The sequence below is a fragment of the Phlebotomus papatasi genome, chromosome 3 (genome assembly GCF_024763615.1).
Source record: "Phlebotomus papatasi isolate M1 chromosome 3, Ppap_2.1, whole genome shotgun sequence".
In the NCBI taxonomy this organism is placed as follows: Eukaryota; Metazoa; Arthropoda; class Insecta; order Diptera; family Psychodidae; genus Phlebotomus; species Phlebotomus papatasi.
The window spans coordinates 5,461,850-5,484,532 of record NC_077224.1 but is presented as its reverse complement, the minus strand read 5'-3'; the positions used below and the strand labels follow the sequence as shown (position 1 = coordinate 5,484,532).

Genomic DNA, 22,683 nt, shown 5'->3' with positions numbered 1-22,683 from the left:
CTCTCTAGAAGTGAATTGCATTACATTTCTGACAAAAAAAGAGCATCAAAGAAATGTAAAAAGTATTCACTGGGAGATGCTAATGGTGCACAAATACGTTGGCTTAGTTACACATTTATTCAAATGATTTACGATCGGTGTGATTGCATGTTAAAAGACTAAGACACTTTGTTGATTTTTCTCCATTACGGCCGCCAGCACTTGCTCTCAAAATCACTTGCTACTCCTGATAAATATTTAATATTGCTCTACAACTTCAGCTGAATCGGTGTTTAACGTCTCTAATTATAGTGTGTTAGAGCCAAGTGACATTTTTTGCATATTTTGATATGAATTATTTCATTGAAACAATTAATAAACATAATAAGAGATTATAATAATGCAGTTTCCTGTATTACAAATATTGCATAAACATCTTATTACCTTCCCCATCTTCCCTTTTTTGCAAAAACGTTCCTTTTAGGATGAAGGATTATTTTTAAATTCATATTTTTGACAATTTTCATGGATAAAGAGAGAGAAGAAATTAAAAAAAAAGAAACAGAACTATCGTATAAACAGTGTATTTAGTAGATATACTTAATAAATCTTCAGAAAAAGATTAATTAAAATTAATTTAATTCTTCAATCAGAATGGTATTAACTGCAAAAAGAATTTAAAAATAAACGGTTTTTAAATTTGAATGGAAACGACAGCGCCCTCTCTGTGCGAAAACAATGATGCTGAAAAGTTTTGTTTTTATTTGTATTTCGCACTTTCAGCATATTTTTTCCAAACAATTTTGCCCTCAGTGCAGTAAAATTACCCACATTTATTTACGAAAAGTGTTTTCATTCATCAATGATTTAGCGTAAGTACACAATAGAATTGTAGATTTCTCTGAATATTGGCCGAAAACAGCATAAAAAGCATTTGAATTTTTTGGTTGAAAAAGTGAGGTTATACTACATTGTTTTACTCTCAAAAATCTCTTTATTTATTGCATTTTGAGCAATTTTCTTCTCTATTTCGTGTTCAAGTACATCATTAGGCTTAACACTGTGCTATAGTAATTGTGCATAAGTCTGTGGAATGTTCTGAATGTCTTCTCAGAAGATATCAATATGACCCTGAAGTGGCTTTCCGGGAATGTTCATTCCCGGACACTCCTTTTACTCGCTAATTCCTTTGGGAGGGAAAAATTCAAAGAATCACCAAAACTCTGCTCTAGTAGTATTTATTGGGTGGCCAGGGTGTAACTCCTGGGTATTCAGGGGTTACTGTTTGGTATCTACTGTCCTCTCCGGGTGTCACTGGTCGTGCCTTGATGATGTACTTCTTCCGATCGAGAATTGTTTGATCGCTGGGTCGTAGGTTTGGTATCTGCAATTGCACAATCCAGAGAATTGTAACATTAATCATTTTCCGGTGAAGTTATTGGAAGAAAGATACTCACTTAAATGCTAGATAAATGTGGGATATCTTTTTTGCAAAATCTACTGATATTCTATTTTCTATTCCAAAGTACATAAAAATCGTTCTAAAGGAGTAATCAAAAAGAAAAATATTGATGTTAATTGCGACTTAGAACTAAATGAGTGTTTTTAATGAAAAGAAAAACTTGTAAACTACGGAATGCCGTAAATTTTAGGCCTTCTAAGTTCCGCCTCTAATTAAATATATGCCACGCCCTTTTCAGTGACTACTGAATCTTCGGTGCATTATTAACCTAATTATGGGTCCGTGGTGTAATTGGTAAAAGCGTTTGGCTCTTGGGTGGTGTGACCCTGTGACCCCCGGCTTGACTGTTACAATTGTGAGTTCGAGCCCCGGCTATTGCAAATTCTTATATGTAACATGGTCATGAGCCTGTGATTCCCAAAAGGGGGCCACAACCTGTTGACTGTAAGTGTTAATAGTCCGGAAGAACTATAATTTTTACTTTTCGTGTTGGATTTTCGAAAATCAGTGCAATCAAAATACGATTTTTTTTGCGAGTAGTACGTCACGCAACTTATGTTCTGGACGGAATTTTAATGAGTTAAAATTACAATATCAGCTTATCATAATCGTTCTTATACTTCAAGACATTCACTGGTAAAAATAAAAATGTCAAATTGCCTCTTTCGTGATCCTTTCGGGCGGTCAAATATGATCCACCCTTTCAAATGGTTCATTTCGATCTTTTTTTGAAGGATCAGACTGACATTTTACAAAAGTATCAAATTTTGACCCTTTGAACGGCTCAGTTTGAAGACCCTTTTCAAAAGGATCACCTGTAGAAAATCCTCAAAGTATGTGAAATTTCTGTGAATTTTTATCAGTATTTTTTATCAGATGTCGCTGAAAACTACACAGCAGATTATTCTATCACATTTTGTCATACAACTAGGGTTTACTCAAGATCGAAAATTTTTGTCCATATTCCATTTATTCCATGTGATTCCAATGTGATTCTAGTGATTCCAAATGTGTGATTCTCTTTATAATTCAATTCGGTATTCTGTGATTCTGTTTATCCCCGATATCTTCGAATTTATCGAATTTCGGATGTTGCTAAATACGATCAATTTTGTTTATTTTTGAAGCAAATTAAATTTTTCATTCGGTCACAATTCGTCGCTTTAAAAGAGAAGTTTGAAGATTGATCTACAATATTAAGCGATATTTAAATATTTTACTGCAATTAGTAATATCTGCAATTTTTGAAGTTTATCGCGGAAAAGTCCGGTAACTGAAAGAGCAAATAGGAAATGTTGACGAGACCTCTACCCTAAAAGTTCCCCCCTAAACCGTTCTTTTAAGTGTTTTGAGTTTGTACCCTTAATTCTATCCACTCGGACATCTTTTTAGTATTGAATCTTTAAAAATTAGAATTTCTATTCAATTCTAAAGTTAAACATTAAAAATTGAACACTAAAAAATAGAAACATGAAAGCATTAAACTTAAAATAATTCAAGAATTTCCAAAAAACTCGAAATAATTTATTTTGGATTATAACTCAGTAAGAGTTAAAAATCTATAAAATATACAAAAAACCTTGCGCTATATCTAATTTTAAAGATCATTAAAATAGGATTTTTTGAGAACCTGGAAGTAATTTTTGAATAATAGAATGGGCTACAATGTCGCCATTTGACAGGTTTTAGTAAATATCTAGCTATAAATATTTTCACATTGGGTGTCAAAATAATCAAAATGGGATTAAAGTTCAATTTTTGAAAGAAAGTATTTGAGATTCTAAACAACAACATTTTTCAGTCCACTTTTGATCAATATTTTCCGCCATTTTCTTCAAGGAAAAGCCTTTTTGGTCGCCTTAAGGAAACTTTCAGCTTATGAAATTCGTCGAAAAATTTAATTTAAATTAAATTCTTGACTTTAAACACGTAAAAATATAATTTTTCATTACTAGAATTTCCATCTGATTTTTTTTGTGTTTTCGTTTTTGAAAATAATTTGATATCACGAAGAAATGACGTGAATTTTAAACAGAAAGCTTGTCGAATTTTTCTTGAGAAAGTAAAAAAAAACGGAAAAAGCTAATATTTATTTTTGGGAATCAATTAAATCTGATTATTTGCTGTCGGAACCGCTTAAAATCATCAAAATCGGATTAAAATAAGATTTATTCTGATTTTTCAAGCATATAAAGTTTATAAAGTTCATAGGCCTTTTTGATCTCTAGGAACATCATTTTGGGATCCTCAAGTTTAAAAAATAATTTCCGGAAAGCTAATCAGATCCATGAAAACGCTTTTGTACCTTTGTCTAAATTCGATAAAATCGTAATAATTCGGCATAGTGATTTCCTCGAAAAACAGGTCGTAGATGGATTCCTTTTTCCTTTTATTGATTTTTAGATAAGCTCAAAGTTTAATAATTAAGCTTATTCTTTTCAAAATTTCTGAGAAAACTCATGTTCTTTGCGTTCGAAAAACGATTTTTGTTGGGATAGTTCTTCAATTTGGCTTCCCTCTTGCTAAAATCCTGGCTGCACTCTTGATTCTAAATAGAACCTCTTATCAATCCTAAATGATGAGCACCTCAATCTGTGTCAAATATTGAACATAAGACAAAATGTAGTCCTTCACCGTTCACGATTTTGTTCTTGGTATTTCTGAGGGCCCCTTAACCGCATTTGCTGACTGGGTCTTGAAGAGATCGTATTTCTTTTCAAATGAGACATATTCTACGGTTGTTGTTTTAGTTGAAAATGTGAAAATATGTCCATATATTAATCTTTTTTAAAAAATTATAAAATCCATAGAAATCTGTAAGGTACTTTGTCTTATCATTATTTATCGCGGAGTTTTAGGAAGGAATGATTCATTTGATTCTTGTAATTCAATTTCCATTTAATTTGATTTAATTTGATTCGGGGCGAAATGTCATCCGGTTTATCGATAGAATTGGGCGTCAAAGCCTTTGTAAATTACACAAAAAGCGCTTAATTATAAAGAATCACGATAAAATAGGAAGAACTACAACAAATTGGCAACAACATTTTGCGCCCGATTGAAAAAGAGCCGATTGGGCGAGAGTCTACTGTACTCAATATCTGGATGGTAGCCGTCAAATATCCAACAAATTTAAAATTTACCTCTACAAATTTCCGTGCTTTTCAAATTGCAAGCTCTTCGAGATTACCTAAAGCCACCCTCAGCTGTCATAAAATTATCATCGTTTTTGTATGATACTATTTTACCCAAAAAGACCACGCCCACTGATGTACAATGTATAAACCCAAACTGTCTCAATTTTTATCGTAATTTTCACGAGATTATTGTAAGTTCTAAAATAACTGTAGACAAAAGTTTTTTTGTTAACATTGTACTAAATTTTAATGGCAAAAAACAAATGGTCAGTAAAAAGTTAAAAGTGGTCAGCAGATTAAATTTGATCAGCAAATAATTCGAAATAATCAGTAAAATTTCAATTTTGTCAGTAAAAAGTAAAATTTTGTCAGTAAAAAGTTAAATTTGGGCAGTAAAAAATTAAATTTGATCAGTAAAAACTTCGAATTGATCAGTAGATATATTCGAGTTGATCAGTAAAAAATTAAAAATTAATCAGCAAAAAATTAAAAATGGTCAGTAAAAAGAAAATATGGTCAGTAAAAAATTAAAAATGATCAGTAAAAATATTCGAGATATTTCTACTGCTCATTTTTAATTTTTTACTGACCACTTTTTATTTTTTACTGACCACTTTTTGTTTTTCACTGATCATGTTTAACTTTTTGCTGACCACATTTCATTTTTTACTGACCGCTTTTAATAAAGTACTGCTCTTTTTTATTTTTTTTACTGATCTTTTTAAACTTTATGCTGCACTTTTTTTTATTTTTTACTGACCATTTTCTTATTTTTTACTGATCATTTCGAATTTTTTGCTGACCAAATTTGACTTTTTACTGCTCGTTTATTCAATGCCGATTATAATTGCTTATACGCGCTTTATGGGGGCGTGGTCTATTTTTCATTGGTGAAAATGTAGGCGTGATGGGATGGGAGTGGTAGTGGGTTTTTCTTTACGATAACTTCATATAAACTTCCTACCAGACTGATATATGTATCAATATGATAATTAACGGTTAATTCAAATAATGTTTAGAGTTGTCAAGTTGGCCCTATTGAAAGGTTGTTTTGATCGATTTAGTGTTTTTAAAAAAAAAAAATACGTCGGAAAGAGTGCACGAGCAGTTTTTACTCAACTGACAAAAATATTGGAATTCTACGGAATCATCAACCATCAGACGTGTCAAAGACATAAAAAAGGAAAACTTTTTTGGCCATTACTTCTAAAAGGGGCGTGGCTTAAAATTATTTTGAGGTAGAATTTACTGAGAAAGCTCAGAATATAAAATAAGTATGAAATTGTGGTATTCCGTAGTTTCTGTGAGGTTATTTTTGATTATTGTCCTTACCGAAATGCACTTGCACTGGGTCTCGTCGAAGTATGTTCCAGTTGTGCATCCTTTGGTCTCCCTGCATCGACAGTTGCATGCATTGCTATCCCAGATCTTCAATTCACTCTCTTTGAGGCACTTGCTCTGATCCTCAAGATTCGTGCAGACGCACTTGCATTGCGATGTTTCGTATCGCTGGAAACGATTGCAGTGTTCTTCCTTAACTGCACATCCACATCGACACTTTGTATGTTGCTCCACGATGATTGGCACCCTTTCCACTAGCTGCATCCGTGCTCCCCCTGTGTACTGACTCTTGATGATGGTAAATGTTAGTGTTTCCGTCTCTATCGGCTGACAACTGAGAAGTCTGTGTGAGCAACATCCGCCACAGCGTTTCACCCTCGTGCACTGTGGATAGTACACCAGGGATGGATCGTTGGGGGCATCTGTAGGGATGAGGGATACTAGGGTCATTTCTGGTGAACAGAGTCCAGGCTTTGGTGTAATTGCTAGTCCCCTTTCGACTCCTTCAGCAGCAAAATGATCTGAAAGTAAGAAGGAAATTACAAAAAAAAAACTTTCAGAGTGCAATCCCGTGCCATCGAGGAGGTCAATGGATCCCAACGTCGTTCTCAGGAAATTTGTTGAGCTGTGCAATAATCGGCAGAGTGATCAAATTTCTCTATTTTTTGCATCGAATGGCGTTGTCGACTGGTATGGGAGGACACTCAAGGGACCAAGGAAGATTGCCGACTTTTTTCGCTATAACGATCAATACATTCATAATTTCACAGATGGAAAACAGTGTTCGCCATTTGAGTGCAGAGAAACTCACAATTCAACGTAAGTTTAAAGTTTTCTCGTTTTTTAATTATTTATCTCTTAAATTTACGAAAATTACGCCAGATGAATTTATTATGGAGAATATATTGAGATTTGTACGCATTCCAAGGTCGCCTGTAATGTTTCTCAACTACCATAAGACAAAGTGGACTTTCAAAAGAATCAAAACGGAGATTTTGATCAAACTTTTTGAATAAAAAATGATTTTTCTTAAAAATATCATTTCAGTTATACAAGCAAAGAAGGATCCAATGCAGGGACATTTAGAAAGTTTCCTCAATACGATTTTTTTAACAAAATAACACTTAAGCGTATACTTCGGGAGAGAAAGGCTTTTTACAAAGTAAAAAGAGTGAGTGAGATCGTTTCTAACATATTCCGGCACTCGTGCACCAGCGAAGACCGATAGTTATTTCCTGATGCAAAAAGTAAAGCAGCTCTGCTGTCAGAAAATATGTTTAATTTCCTGTCAGAAACGTCAGACTCAGTCAGGTTCTGAACCCCAATTAGGATTTCTGTGACCTCAGCCTGGAATACAGTAGTACTCCGGTCGAGAGGCACAGACCCGCCAAGTCCGAGCTCCGGACAGTGATACTCGGCCTCAAATCATATCATTCTTTCAATTCGTTTTCGCTTAAGCCGGACCATCCTGTATAAAGACTAAACGTCCGCCTGGATATTCCCTAATTGTATTATGTATTATTATTGTATTATGTCAATTCAGCACATACGCGACCACCTTTCCATACAGCCATTTAGCTCTGCCAATAAAGTTAGTTCGACAGCAAACACCGTTGAGACAAGTTCTGAATTCGGACTCCACAATTCAAAAACATATCCAAAACTGATACAAAATGGCACGAAGCGTTTTTGAGCAATCCCTTAAAAAGCATGGTTTTGGTGGGGAATGACAAGGGTGGCATGTTAATGGTTCCAGACCAGGATCGACTTATGGGGGGGTCTCCGAATGTCCCAAGTAACTCTCTTACCGTTTAGCCTCTAGAACTGGCGACAGCCGGACGGACAGACGGACAAACAGCGTGACAACATTTCTCAGAAATCGTCTGAAACGCGAAGATATGTTATGAAAAGTGGTCTCCGGAAGGAAAGGTGGAAATTTCGAGGAGAGGGGGAGTGAAAAAAATCGAGAAATTATCTATACTACTTTCTCTGTGCAGTAATACCCCTAATAAATGTATGAAAAAAATTGTTGCGGTACATTTGAAACGGATTTATTATGAACAGTTACTGTCACAAATATCCCGAAGGAATATCTATTGGCACTTTGATGACCATGTCACATATAAAATTAATATTAAGATTAATACTTTCTGAACTGCGAGAATGACAATAAAAGACAGCAATTGTTTGATCTTGCCTTTCTCTCTCGCATTTCTCCTCTGAGTACAAAGTTGGCTGCAATACAATCGCTCGAAAAGTGACCGAATCACAGTTGGCATGCATGGAAAATTGCTCGAATTGCCTATAATACGATTCAAAAAGCAATTAATACGAACAATATTATCTTACTCGTCGTATTACTCCACTAGAGTGTTCTCTTTCTAACCCACGTGTTAATGCGCAAATTTTTCACAGATTTTCGCGGGTCACGACTTTTCTCGAGAATTTTCGCGGGGCACCATTTTTTTCGCGGAGCGCGAATGTTTTCGCAGATTTTCGCGGGGCGAGAATTTTTATCGCGGATTTTCGCGAGTCGCGTATTTTTTTCGTGGATTTTCGCGAGGCGCAAATTTTTCGAGGATTTTCGCGGGGCGTGTATTTTTTCGTGAATTTCGCGGGCACGAATTTTATCGCGGATTTTCGCGGGGCGTGAATTTTTTCGAGGATAATCACGGGGCGTGTATTTTTTCGAGGATATTCACGGGGCGCCATTTTTTCGCGGATTTTCGCGGGGCGTGTATTTTTTCGTGAATTTTCGCGGGCACGAATTTTATCGCGGATTTTCGCGGGGCGTGAATTTTTTCAAGGATATTCACGGGGCGTGTATTTTTTCGCGGATTTTCGTGGGGCGTGTATTTTTTCGCGGATTTTCGTGGGGCGTGTATTTTTTCGTGAATTTTCGCGGGCACGAATTTTATCGCGGATTTTCGCGGGGCGTGAATTTTTTCGAGGATATTCACGGGGCGTGTATTTTTTCGCGGATTTTCGTGGGGCGTGTATTTTTTTCGCGGAGCGCGTTTTTTCGCGGATTTTCGCGGGGCGTATACTTTTCGTGGATTTTCGCGGGGCATGTATTTCTTCGCGGATTTTCGCGGGGCGCGATTTTTTCGCGGATTTTCGTGGGGCGCGTAATTTTTTCGCGGATTTTCGCGGGGCGAGAATTTTTTCACTGATTTTCACCAGCGCGAATTTTTTCGCGGATTTTCACAGGGCGCGTATTTTTGCAATGAATATCTTCGCGGATTTTCACGGGTCGGTAACAGAGGCTCTAAGCGGATGTAAAGTTGAGGCCTCTGTCTCTCACAGTTTCCGCGAAAATCGACTTCAAAGATTGTCAGACACTTTTATGCATTTTTCATCTAATTTTCTTCATTTTCAAGTGAAATTTTGCACTAAGCCTCAAGGTGGCTCTAAATGGAGGCAAAGTTTGAGGCTTCTATCTCTCACAGTTTCCGAGCTAATCGACTTTAAAGATTTTCAGACACTTTTATGCATTTCTTATCCAATCATTCTTATTAATAACGATAATATGTTACATATAGTTTAAGAATTATTAAACGAACTTTGCATTATTTATTTATAAATGCTGTTCAAGTTTGCCACAATCCAAACTTGCAGTGAAGGAATCGCACCTATATAGCTGATCTAGGCTTATCACTGGCTTAATATTTTGACGAGACTGCCAGCAATTATTCTCTGCTGAAAAGGTGCCCCTGAATTGATTCTTCGAGAGCATCAAAATATAGCTTCATGGCGCTCTTTCTGGGGCGAGTGCTATACTTTGGTGGATTTTTAATTTACCCCTATACTTCATGCGAGCAACTCATATTCACTATGCAGAAGTAGTAGAAGTGCTCAATGAGTTAAAGTTGTGATATTACTATAAGTTCCAATCCAATCCAGAATTCACAATCTTAAATTAAAATTGCGCGACTGCAATATAAATTGCTATATTCTCCTATTAATAAATCACTCTTGTGGCTTTTGATTTCGATTTATCTCGTGTGGAAAAAAAGAAAATGTTTTCATAATAATAATTTGCATTCTCTGTGTATCGTCACACAAAGATTTTTTTGTTTTTGCTCTTCAAGCAACAAATCACGTATACGATGAAAAGAAAGGAATCCGCACGTGAGAGAGAATTGGAATGTGTGAAGTTATGAGAGAAAATATGTCCAAAATATTTTTTCCACCAGGAAACAAATCCCACCGGAAAATCTGACAGAGCAAAATGATGACCGGAGCTCGAGAGTGAACTCTGTTGAGGAATCGAATGACAATGTGCCATCAACAAGTGGCTTTCAGACGCCTCCGCAACAGAGTTCCCAAGAGCCAGTACTGCCCGCATTGACGCAGGGTAGGCTGTTCCGGAAGATGAGTAGCAGTGATGATGAGGAGGATGATGGGTTGTGCTCTGTGCGGAAGGAGGCACTGGAGCAGAAGGTGGGGGGCGAGGGGGAGGTGGAGCCAAAAGGGAAACTAGAGGAGAGTCTTTCGTTGAGTCGAAAGAGGTGCTCCAGTGAGGAGCCTGATGCTGGGTTTCCCAAGAAGCGCTTCAAAGACGCTGACTGTGATAGTGGTGTCGTAGAGGGCGGAGACTGTGGACAATTAACTGATCTCTACACAGAACTGAAGTACATTGAGGCCTTTGGGTGTCTCGAGATGGTTCCAAGGACCAAACACCGTGGTGTTCATACGGCTCCATCCACGAGCTACAGCGATTCAAATGCCCTAACCTCACATTTTGAGGATCGGTGCAGTGGTGAAAGTGGATCGAGTCACTGGACCAGGGAGACTAAACTCAATATCTCCTACAGATTACATCGCAATCAGAGTGATATCCAATTTGCTCTTGTTGTCTATGACAATCTGACCAAGAGACCAACAACACGTCGTAATCTAATCAATGAGTTTGGCAGTCTCGAATTCGAAAGGACACCAAAAATATCGCCACCGAGAAAGAAGAATCAGGATAAGACAAAAAAATCGGTAACTGCCAAGAAACCACTGAGATTTTGATGAAAAAAAACAAATGCCATTTGATACGAAGCATCCCCCCAAGAACTAATTATCCCAACTAAACCCCTTAAAATTACACGGTAAGAGATTTTTTGTTTATTTTTTTCATCCCTCTATTTTTCTCTAATTTAAGCAATATTTTCATATCACACTTTGTTATGAAAGAGAGACAGCGTTAAAAAAAGCAAAAGTATAAGAAAAAATTTTTGTGCAAATAAATCACAGTAAAAAAATAATTTGTTTTTTGAGCAAACTGTATTTTCCAGTAATATTTATTACTAAGCAACAAAGTAATGTTTAATAAAAATATGAAAATTGTACAAAATAATTGAACAGTTCTTTAGTGTTTTTGTTTTAATACAAAAAAGCAAGATCCAAATTTGCATTAAATCTGCGTATACTTAAGTGGTTTTCTAGACCACTAGGTGGCGTCGTTAACCGATTTTCATCTTATATCAGTTTTTAACATTTTTCCTATTTGTGGCTCCAACAATCGTAATTAAAATGGTACAATTAGAAAGGTATTGAAATTTTCTACAATCGGAACATGTTTATTACAACTCGTTAAATTTTGTACCGAATCGTAAGTAAAATTAAATAAGTTTTGAGTTTCGTCGTAAGATTAGTATTATTGGAGTATTTTCTGAACTGCGAGAATACAGTAGACTCTCTCAAATTCGGGCATTTGGGACCAAATTGCCATCCGAATTAGAGAGAAATTCGGGCGACAAATTTTTTGAAATGCATCGATTTTTTATTCATCTGCATACACATATTGACTTTACTACATACTCATATTTATGGAAAATTTCAAGAAAACCCCTTAATAATGCAAAAAGACATGAAAACTAAGACAAACCATGGCCAATTTGAGCATATTTGCTTCATTTGATAATCATAATCAAACTTGAAAAATGTCAACAAACTTTTTTCAAATTTAACTGTCACCCGAATTAAAAAGTAACCCGATGTTAAAAGAGCCGAATTTGCGAGAGTCTACTGTACTAAAAAAAAGGGAGCGTGTGTTTGATATTCTCCCATTCGCGTTTTCCAACTGCGAACATTGGCAAAGTTGGCAGGCATGTAAACTACCCGAAAACTGTCCGAAACACAGTTGGTACGCATGGAAAATTGCTCGAATTGCATTTCAGATGGTTGACCGTGGTGTCCACATGAAGACGCTCTAAAAAGCGCTCTTCATTAAGGATTAAGGCAGTATTCTACTCTGAAAAAATGTCTTGTTAAACGAACAAACGGATTTTGTTAAAATTTTGTCAAAAGGATGTTATTTACCAATTTGACAAAACATTTTCATATTCTGTGTGAAAGAACATCCTTTTTACAAACTTGTCTTGTTAATTTGACAAAACATTTTTTTCAGAGTAGGAATCTTTGCAGACAAAAAGTGAAGTTAAGTGATTCATTATGAAAGTGATTGAACAGTTCTATTCGCTTGGTACGTAAGCTCAAGGAGTTTTGTGTTTATGCACAGATTAAGTGATTCAGTAAAGAGCTGCAAGAAGTGTTTTTTGAGGTGTTTTTTGTGACAAACTGCAGAGTGATACACGTGATACCCGTGATACACTTATCGTGCAAACAGACAGATATTTTTTTCTAGAAATACCTAGTGAATCTACATCGCCAGAGTGTTACGCTGAGATCCCAAACTGTACTCTACTTTTAAATACAGAAAACTCCTCCGTGCAAACAGACGGAATTCCCACGGGATTTCCCACGAGAAAGTGGTAAGTTTGCTATACTAGCGCCCTCTGCAAAAATGCAAGAAAGTGCCCGAACGCGTTCAAATATTTTGAATTTTAAATGGTGATTTTCTGTTGAAAAGTGAAGTGTTCAATTTTGTGAAATGGTTTTTCATCTCTAAACCATTGGGAATCATTGAATTATTCATCAAGGATGCTTTTTGCAGGATGTATATCCCTATACCTTACTTTCAGACAAAATATTCAGCAAGATTGTCAGGAAATGCGATCGGTATGGAAAATATCTCGTCAAAAACAAGTAACATCCAAAATTGCATTCCATAAGCTGTAATTGAGTCTAGTATCACAATTATTTTATATAAGGAGTCATTAGATACCCCAATTAATTTTTCAAGATCTACTTCAAAACAGACGTCAAAATTAACATTTTCTGAAAAAAATCATTAAAATACCTGAAATTATGTTTTTTTAAAGTGAAATCAAAAAATAAAAGTCTTTAAACTGATCGAAAAGATTTTCCTAGACTGTGAAAGATAGTGTTGTAGATTTAAAACTTTGAAGTGATGTCGAAGATCAGGAAAAAAGAAAACTGTGATTTAGGTGCAAACTAAGATTTAAAAATAAAAAATCAATGCAGTAAAAAGTTCAAAAAACAAAGACTAAAATATTTAGTAAAGAAAAGAAGAAAACTACACCACGATGAACGATCTACAGGTGGATGAAGAAGGAAAACGTGATGATCCTTAGACATGTGCCAAGAAAGAAACTCACGCGTTAAGATGGCGGATGGTATCCACCATCTCTTCTACGTTGTTCGAAGAGATAGGCGTATTTCGCCTATCTTAATTTCTATCTTATTTCAAATGTCAGTAGTGTTAGCTGAGCATTCGAAGGCTTGAAATTCTAAAATTCGAAGACAAGGTATAGATAATTTTGCAAGTTACCCACGACCTAAAAATTATATGATATCGTTCTCGAGAAAAACTATGTTGACGAATATCTACCCTCATTAACCCTTTGTAATTCACAGTAGTCACGTTTTTCTAAGAATCATTTTAAATAGGAAAAAAACACATGTAAAATTGAACATTAAACATTGTGTCCATTTTTAATTTTTCATATAAAAGCATAAAAACAAATCACCAGACCCTCTATTTTTAGAAGATACTCGTAATTGATAATGGTACTCCTTCTTGGACATTGATATGAGGCCAACCAACAGATCAATGTCCAAGAAGGAGTACCTGTAAATCCTCATTTGGAGTAGTGAATAGACAGTGTGGGCAAAATTTCAGAGACAAATCACAGATTTGACCACTGAGGAAGACGCGTTGAAACGTCGCCGTCGATGTCGAAAGCTTTGGCAAAGAACTTTGTGTTTTCATATCCTGAAGAGAATGCTTCACGAAAACCTTATAATTTCATTGAACTTGTTACGTATTTCGCCAAGGGGGAGATATTAGCTTGGAAGTGGCGTACACTGAGATGGAAGTACTGCGGAAGTGAAAATCTTAAAAAATGAAATAATTTTCGATTTTTTTTTATTAAATTACAATATGAAAAGTGCTGATAAGTATTTAGCGCAATTAAAGCTTATCCTGGAGGACTAAATTTATGCCGGGTTTTGTCGCAATTATCGTTAATTCCTCATTAAAATCCTCGTTAAAAAATTCAAATATCGCTTCACTAACGCTCTCTGTTGCAATGGAGGAAACTTAATTGAATGCCTTCCAAAAATTTTAATATTTATAATATTACGATTTTCAGTTGAAAAGTATTCAAGTGTAATAAATGTAATAAGTAGTCGACTCTTTGAGATGGTTTTGCTACTGAAAACTTTTGGGAATACGTAAAACTAAATTACAGGATATTAATTTATGCTACAACTTTCAGAAAAAAATAAGAATAAAAAAAATGAAAAATATAGAGACATTAGAATTAATATAAAAATAATAATATATAAAAATTTCATATAAATTAATTGATAATGAATTAATATAAAAATATAAATAATAATTATTATATAATATTTATGACTCAAGTTCTGAAATATTATTTTGACACAACGACTAAAGCAGTGTAAATCAGAATCTGCAATAATTATAAATGGTTCTTATATTTCTGAGCTTTAATTCGACAATATATTTTTTATTACGAACTTTTTTGTCTTCAAAAATAACATTTTTACCATAAAACAAAGTTAATTTTTTTTTTTTAGAAACGTGGCACTTTTATGATAAACTAGGCTATCGCATCTTTTAAGGCCAAATATATCATGGTTCATTCTTTAAAATATTATTTTTTTTATAGACGAACATTTAAACAGAAAGATTAAAAAATAATACTGTTAATACTCTTGGTAGAATTTTTGATATCTTTAGAACTATGAAGTCTAAATCCGTGAGTTTTTCAGTCTAAAACTTTTGGCCATTGATTGGCAGAGAATTCCTAATTTATTTTTCACTATACTCTATCTTGTTCGAATTAACGTCAAATACTTTTAAAAATGTTCTGTTTAAAGTAACACATAACAAAACTTTAATCATGAGTATTTATGTATGTTACAAAATTAAACACAGACTAGTTTTTTATTGTTTTATCAATCAATCTAGATATTTATGTTCATTATGTTAATTACTGGAAAACGGCATATTTGAGATAATCCTTGCAATCAAGTTTTTTTTTTCAATATTAAAAATTTGAAATTTTTAAAATAGAGGTTTTATTTTCAGTTGAATTAAAATGCAATTACTATATCCAAAGGAATGAAAAATAGTAATCCAACTGTTCAAGAAAATTCAAATTAGATTTTAGTCGTTTCTTTTAAATTTAAACGCCGGAAGTGCTTGGAAGTGCTTAGAAGTGCAAGAAGTGCTGGAAATCACCTACGGCACTTCCAGAAGTATGGAAGTCTCTGACGTTTTCCATACAAATTTGGGAAGTGCTGGAAGTGGTGTAAACGATTTTTCGACTAATATCTCCCCCTTGTATTTCGCCTGTTCAATATTAAATATTAATTCAATCCTTGCCCTTGGCGCCGATAAAACAAGATCTTCGGAGTGGATTCTTAGCGTCTTTATTTCTCTCTTGCTTGACTATTCTGAACAAAGTGAAGTTAGCAATGAAACGTTAAAGAGTTCGAATTCGAACTTGCAAATAATCTAAGCTTTAAGTCTAAACGTAACTGAACCACTGGGCGACTACTCGAGAAACCCATGTCATCAAAGGAACCCTTCAGGCACTCAAAAAAAACTGATGAGAGACTCAGGTTATTCTAAATCTAAATCATGGGGAACTCGAGGAACTCATGGGAAACCGAATGACCAAAATCTCACGGAAATCCAAGAAAATCACAAGAAAGCTGAGGAAAGCACGTACATATTTTCGGAAAACCAAGAACTCGAACCACTTTGATAACACATAATTTATTTTTTACGTCTTTGTTTTCGAAATTGTTAAAATTTAAAACTTCGGAAATCATTGATCTCTAAGCGCCACTAACGGTGGTTGCACGAAGTTATTATAATTAGAAGAATTGTCGCATTTCACGAAATCTTTCCACGTTCTCTTGACTTTATTTATAACAAAGATGAGCGTTTCCAACTGAACTTAAAATTTGGAGAAAGACATTATGACATTTCTCTTAAAATTCTACCATAAAAAATTAACGAGCAATAATAACGAACAATGAAATAGGGCTGAATTCATAACAAACCCCTCTTTGTTTGTAAAGTTGGCCCGATAATTAAAGAATTTCCCGGAAATATTTTTTTCTTTTGTATTTCAATTAAATCTTTAAAAAAAATATCCTATGACATTTTCAAGCCACATTTATCTACTTAATAGACTCTCAAATCGAATTTTACAATTTATTTTTACCTTGGAAACGGATTCTCTTGAGATGTTTGGGGTCAATGGCAAAAATGTGAGAGAATGACGGAGGCATAAATGCAAATGAATCCCGCCGAGATTTATTTGGAATATTTACTTACCGGCAATCTCTCGCGGATCCACAGAATCCTTGTCGATAAAGTCATCTAAGAATTGTGAGATGTTACTCACGGTGCTCATTTTGCGGATCAAATCGATGGGAATCTGCAAAGAGACAGACAAAATGATTCACCGCAAAGTGACTTGAATGAAAAAAAAATCAAGCGCCTGTGAATCACTATTCCGGACACTCGTACCTCCATTGAGTCGTCGCTGACCGACAGGGGTACATCGAAGGTGGGATCGTAACTCGAGCGGCGCTTCACGTTGACACTGGACTCGGGGAATGCCACATGATCACCTGCGCCCGTTGTCGCCAGAAATGTGACCAATGTGCTAATTAGCAGCAGCAAATTCCACATTTTCTTTTTCCTCCAAACACTGAGCTGGGAAGGAGAGAACAACGAGATGAGTGCTCTACTCTGGGTGTCTCAATAGAATTCTATAGGGGCACTCATTGAAACGCAAATCTCCAGCGGAAGTATTTTTTTGAATATCATCCGAGACTGTTGCGCGGATTGAACTCCAAAGGGGTTTATCAAAACACAAAATGATTGTCGTTTAATTCCCTGCTTTTAACAAAAAGAGAATACAGTCAAGTGTGCTAATCCAGGCGCTTCGCTATCTGGATCGTTTATGATTAATTCATTTTAAATAATGTTTTTATTTTTATTTCCATAATGTAGTCACTACAGTGACAAAAAATAACTATTCAAGTTTGAGAAAAAGTAAAAATTTTCTAGCAGTGATATTTTCGCTAATGACAGCTAGTTGATTGAAAACATTTATTGTTTTTCCTTGTGAAAAAAACTATTTTAAATCCAAAGGTTTAATTGAAAGTGAATTAGCGAAAAGGCGACCCAGTTAGTACATGCTGACTTATTTCAGTATTATCATTATTTTATAAATTTTCTTTAATATTTTTGATAATTTTTTTTTACATTATGTTTCTGAATGAAACAGTGAATAATTCTATGGATTTAGGAGAAGTAAAAAAGAATTTCATCAGTCCAAAAACAAGCGTTTAAGTGGCACTCTTCGGAAAACGATCCAGTTACCCCGCCTTACTACACAATCTCTTGATTTCGACTCGTCGTCATTCTATGTCTCTCATTTTATCCCTCTTGGTTTATCTGTCCCTCTGCAGTGTCAAAGTTATTTTATTTGAGAATTTTTAATGTAAATTTTAAGTTAATATAATACTTGAAGTAGGCGTGGTTTAAAATTAAGTCGCTCAGAGCTAGAATGGGCTAAATGTATCAATTGTTCCTTTGAAAAGCTTAGTATAAGAATATGCAATAGAATGGCTTAAAGAAATCAATCGGAGGCTTCTGGAGCATATTTAAAGATGTGTATGGCCTGGCGTTCTCTTGATAGAACACAACATCTTTCTTATTGACCGATTTTGGGCGATTCTCGTATTGACTTACCTCTCGTTCAGTAATAACTTTTCGAAGAGACAAAGCCAAGCCAAACCTATTCGAAAATCTACCGGAAGCCTAAAGTTCAGGTTTACGTACTCGCCGCTTTAACGCTGATCGTTCTGCCATTTCGAATTTCGATATTCTTAATCTCTTGACACTTCAATCGTCAACAATGTCCAACAACAGTGTGTAAACGTTTGCTACAAAAAGTGAATTTTTTCGTAGTTTTGTGGAATTTTAGGATGACAGAACGTTGGAATTGCGCAGATTCATTAAAATAAATATCCTTTTCATGTACTTGCTAACTTTTATGTAACTTTAAACTTTAAACGTTCGAACTTCCAACGGGTTTTTAGGTAAGTTCTCTCTGATATACCTTCGAATCGGTAAAGAAAAAATCTCAACCATAGAGATAGCTCTGAAATCGGGAAGGTTATTACTGAACGAGAGGAATAGACGTCGGAATTGACAAAGCTAATTTTTACTGTTGTTCTCGTATGTGAAATATTTTTAATTGCCGATCATCAACCGATTAGTCATCTCGCTCTCTCTCATAGGAAATTTTGAAAACTTGTTTACAAACAAAAGTTATTGTGCGTTGGTTATTACGGTTCGATGGAATGTAGCAGGAAATATACGGAAACACTGAACCTTTCTTGATTTTCGCAATTTTATTCTCAACGACATTTTGAGATGGATGTCCTCTTCATCAGGTATCGGATATGGTAGGTAAAATCACGTACAGATGGGAGTTGTTACACTGCACTTGGACTTGTATCACAATTTGCTCCATTCTGTGACAGTCAGGCAGTCATTCTGTGTCAGTCAGTCGAATGGTGAACATTGCGAAGCAAGCTGTGATCCAAGTCCAAGTGCAAAGTAATAAACAATTTCCACCTGTACTTGATTTTCCCTACCATATATTCGATACCTGCTAAAGAAGACATCCATCCTCGAAACGTCGCGTCGTTGAGAATAAAACTGCGAAAATAAAAAAAGGTTTAGTGTTTCAATCTATCTTCTGGTATTGACTTATACTAAAACTTTTTTAAAATACATTAAGCTTGTGAAATTACCGCTAGGTATCGCACAAATTAAAAATCACTTAAAGTCTCTAAAAAAATTACCTTAAAATTATGCATTCGAAAATTCATGTCTATATAAACAAACGAAATATTTAAGTACTCTTTTGCTTTTCAATAAAGGTACTTTTAGAACTACTTTTAATCTATAAATGATTTCCTTCTTTCAGATCATAATATTCAGTAAACCAAATTCCATGACTTATTGATTAAAAAGATATCTAAAGTCAGGAATTAATTGGACTGTTGGAAAAAATGTCCAATATTTGAACATCATTTTAGTTATCATCCACAAGATCGATTCTGAATAGTCCAAAGAATGTTTTTCCCAAGGTATCCATATTCTCCTTTGGGTACCCAGAGTCCCACAGGATACGAAAGAGTTAGAGAGTTAATACTCGAGTGTGCTGCGTCTTTTCTTTATGAAACTGTGCATATTACCTAATTTTAACACGACGTGATGATCTTCGTTCGATCCAATCTTTCCGTACAGAAGTAGATCTTGAAAAATTCGAAAATCTATTTGAAGATCCAAAAGAGAGACTATCTTACTTCTTAATACTTTCGCAAGGTGATGGAAGTTACATCCTGTTCGAATTTCGAAGTGCTCAAGTGTCAAAATGTGACGGTCTTCACATTGTTGTGAGGAGAAAAACAGAACAACGACGTTTACTGTTCTTGTCCCAGTAATTAATCACTCCATAATCACTGAGTAACTCTTTAGCCAGCTTTTTAGTGCGATATTTCATAAATTTTTCCCATCTTGTTCGAAAATTTAGTATGAAAATTCGAAATTGAATTTGAAATTTGAAATTGAATCAGAAAAAGCGCCAAATCAAATCACATCAATGCCACAATTGCAAAAAGAAAATTTAGAAAAGTAGCAAGAAAACTAATTATCTATTAGTAAAAACCTTCCCAAGTGATTAGTGCTGGTGATGATCCTCTATTTTTCCAAAAATAACGAACTTCAGGAAATCAAAAAACATACTTTATTCGAGTGAGTTGAAATTTAAAAATTGTTCAAATGAAAAAGAAACGACCTCGTATAAGAATATTGTTGAAAATAAAAGAAAAACTTTTTGTAGCCACTGAAGAAGGTCCACATCCGGACCGAAAGCTCTGGGCAAGACAGAAAATTTGAATTCTTCGAACTTCAACGACTTTTTGTGGAAATAGAATTCTATTTACCTTTTATCCAAGACACTATTGGAGAATCGAAATCTACTTCTGTTTGGGCTGAATGGATCTTCGATCCGATTTAATTACTGTAATCGCCAATAACGTGAGAACTTTGCGAACATTAATCAGAGTTAGTGACACTCAAATCACCCAATCTTCCCCGAAACGAAGATAGGAAAAATTCCTGTCTCTAAGCAGGATCGATCTAAGGACTTCGCGTTATCAGTTAGACGACTGTTCTAACTACTGAGCTATAGCCTCCACATGTTAATAATAATCACGTTTTAAATGTATCGTTACATCGTAAAATTTCTGCATTTCTTCAGAGCACTATCACTGAATAGAACTGATTTAACATTATGATAAACCTCTTTGTTGAACTCCAATAAAGCTAACAACTCCGGAACTTGAGGTGAATCACAAAGAATTAACACCACTATTATTTACACATTCTTATCAAATATTATTTCTCGATCATGTAGAAGCACGGTGTTTTTTCACGGCAGCTTCAGAAGGTACTCTAAAGGTGTTTAATTAGTGGTAAAAAACACATAAACGTGCTCACAAAAGTGCTTTTTTGAAGAAAACACCAACGACTGTCGTCATCGAAAATGGCAAATAGAGAGGAAAAAAATTGCGGGATTTGGGTCAAAAAAGCATTTAAAGAAAAAAATATATATAAAAATAAATATTCCAGGTGAGATATTGCCACTGCGAAGTAAATCGATGTAAAATTGTTTTGAGTCTCTTGTGTGCATTGGACGACAATAGATTCGGGAAATTACCACATTAAGCCCAAGGTCGCGACCTCAGAGAATACTTTTGGAGACAAATGGGGCGGACACACAAAATTGTTCACATTCTCAACACACCTTTTGTGCACCTGCACTAGGAATTCGATCACTATTGGGGTATAGGCTTCTTGAACTTGGAGATGATTGCTTCAAAAGTTCACACGAGCAGCAAAATATGCGTCTCGACACTCCAAAGACCTCAGACAAACTGCCCCATGAGAGTACTGAATGAATTGAAAAGTGCTCAATAAACTTACGTATGTGACTGAATGCGAGAGTGAGACACCAAACTTTCCATAAGCAGGTACGACCACAAGGTGTTTATGCAGCTTTAAACACTTTTCTTAATGCTCGAAGTCGACAGGGAAAGTGATTGAAGCAATGGATGCATAATACCTCGATTTTGAATCAATAAAATTTCAGATCAGGCTTACGAGCAAACAGTATGAGATATCTTCTTCGGGTTTTCAGTGACCCCTCAACGGGTGTATAATCAGTCGCTACCCGAACGTAATAAGCTTCCAAAATCAGATACAAGTTTTGCTCCCCAGATCGATATTCTGGAATATTTCACTCCTGACGTTGGCCAACAAAATGTCTCACATTATGGTCCAGTAGATTTGGTTTTCGCGACCGTTGGGGCCATAGAAATGAACAACGTAAAACAGGGGTCATATTGATCGTCAAGATCATCATATCGCTAATGCTAAGCAAAGAAAAATGACAAAAAAGTTATTTTTTTAACCAATCTTGCTTGGTGCATGATTTCTGTGACGAATTAAGATGAATTTTATTGTCATTTCTGTTTTTGATATCATTCCCCATACGGCTATCATCGTCTTAACGTTAATTCCAACCTCTATACTGAAAACGATTAAAGAGATTAAACGGGAGACTGAAGTTCCGGAAGTGTTTTCTGGTAAGCTCGCGGCCTATGACACGATCGATAGAGGGGCTCTGTGGAATGCCATGCGCGAGTTAGGCTGTCCTCCAAAGCTGATAAGTTTAGTGAAGTTGACCATCTCTTATTCAATGTGCCAGGTGAAGACGGTAGGAGGGAATTCGGGAAGCTTCAGAGTGGATTCGGGCTTAAGGCAAGGGGATGCTCTCTCCCCGACCTTTTCTTCAATTTCGTCCTAGAGTATACGGTGAGGAAATCTGGGTATAATGAGAGATCAAGCATTTACTATAAGTCTTCGCAGATGTTGGCCTGCAACAGCTGAGAGGATGGGCCTCAAGGTTAACGAATTGGAATTTTGAGGTTGTTAATGAATTCTAATACCTCGGATCGGTACATGGGCGTACCCAGCTAAGGGCAGGGGGGGGCAGCTGCCCCCCCCTAGAAGCGTCAAAAAAATTCAAAAACAAGCGAAAAGTAAAAAAAATATACTTATTCAGCAAAAAAAATTAATTTGGCCAGTAAAAAAATCCAAATCTTTCCAAAAATGGGCCTAATTTTTTTAATTCATAAAGATCGAAACTTTCATGAAAATTGTATTGCTCTTTAAAGTTGTAAATTTAGTCACTTCTCAAATTTAATGTTTTACTGCTC

At 35.3% G+C, this 22,683-nt stretch overlaps 2 protein-coding genes across 2 annotated transcripts; one reads left to right on the top strand and one right to left on the bottom strand.

Annotated features, from left to right (window-relative positions):
* The first annotated feature begins 700 nt into the window (after positions 1 to 700).
* On the top strand, positions 701 to 11,263 carry LOC129806549 (uncharacterized). The gene is made up of 3 exons (XM_055855219.1): positions 701 to 851; positions 6,480 to 6,738; positions 10,116 to 11,263. The coding sequence occupies exons 2-3, from the start codon at positions 6,509 to 6,511 to the stop codon at positions 10,936 to 10,938; spliced, it is 1,053 nt and encodes a 350-aa protein (XP_055711194.1). The 5' UTR covers positions 701 to 851; positions 6,480 to 6,508; the 3' UTR covers positions 10,939 to 11,263.
* On the bottom strand, positions 954 to 21,380 carry LOC129806553 (platelet-derived growth factor subunit A). The gene is made up of 5 exons (XM_055855228.1): positions 21,210 to 21,380; positions 16,847 to 17,035; positions 16,652 to 16,754; positions 5,911 to 6,440; positions 954 to 1,363 (listed from the first exon to the last, which is right to left on the bottom strand). The coding sequence occupies exons 2-5, from the start codon at positions 17,009 to 17,011 to the stop codon at positions 1,208 to 1,210; spliced, it is 954 nt and encodes a 317-aa protein (XP_055711203.1). The 5' UTR covers positions 17,012 to 17,035; positions 21,210 to 21,380; the 3' UTR covers positions 954 to 1,207.
* Positions 21,381 to 22,683: the final 1,303 nt, after the last annotated feature.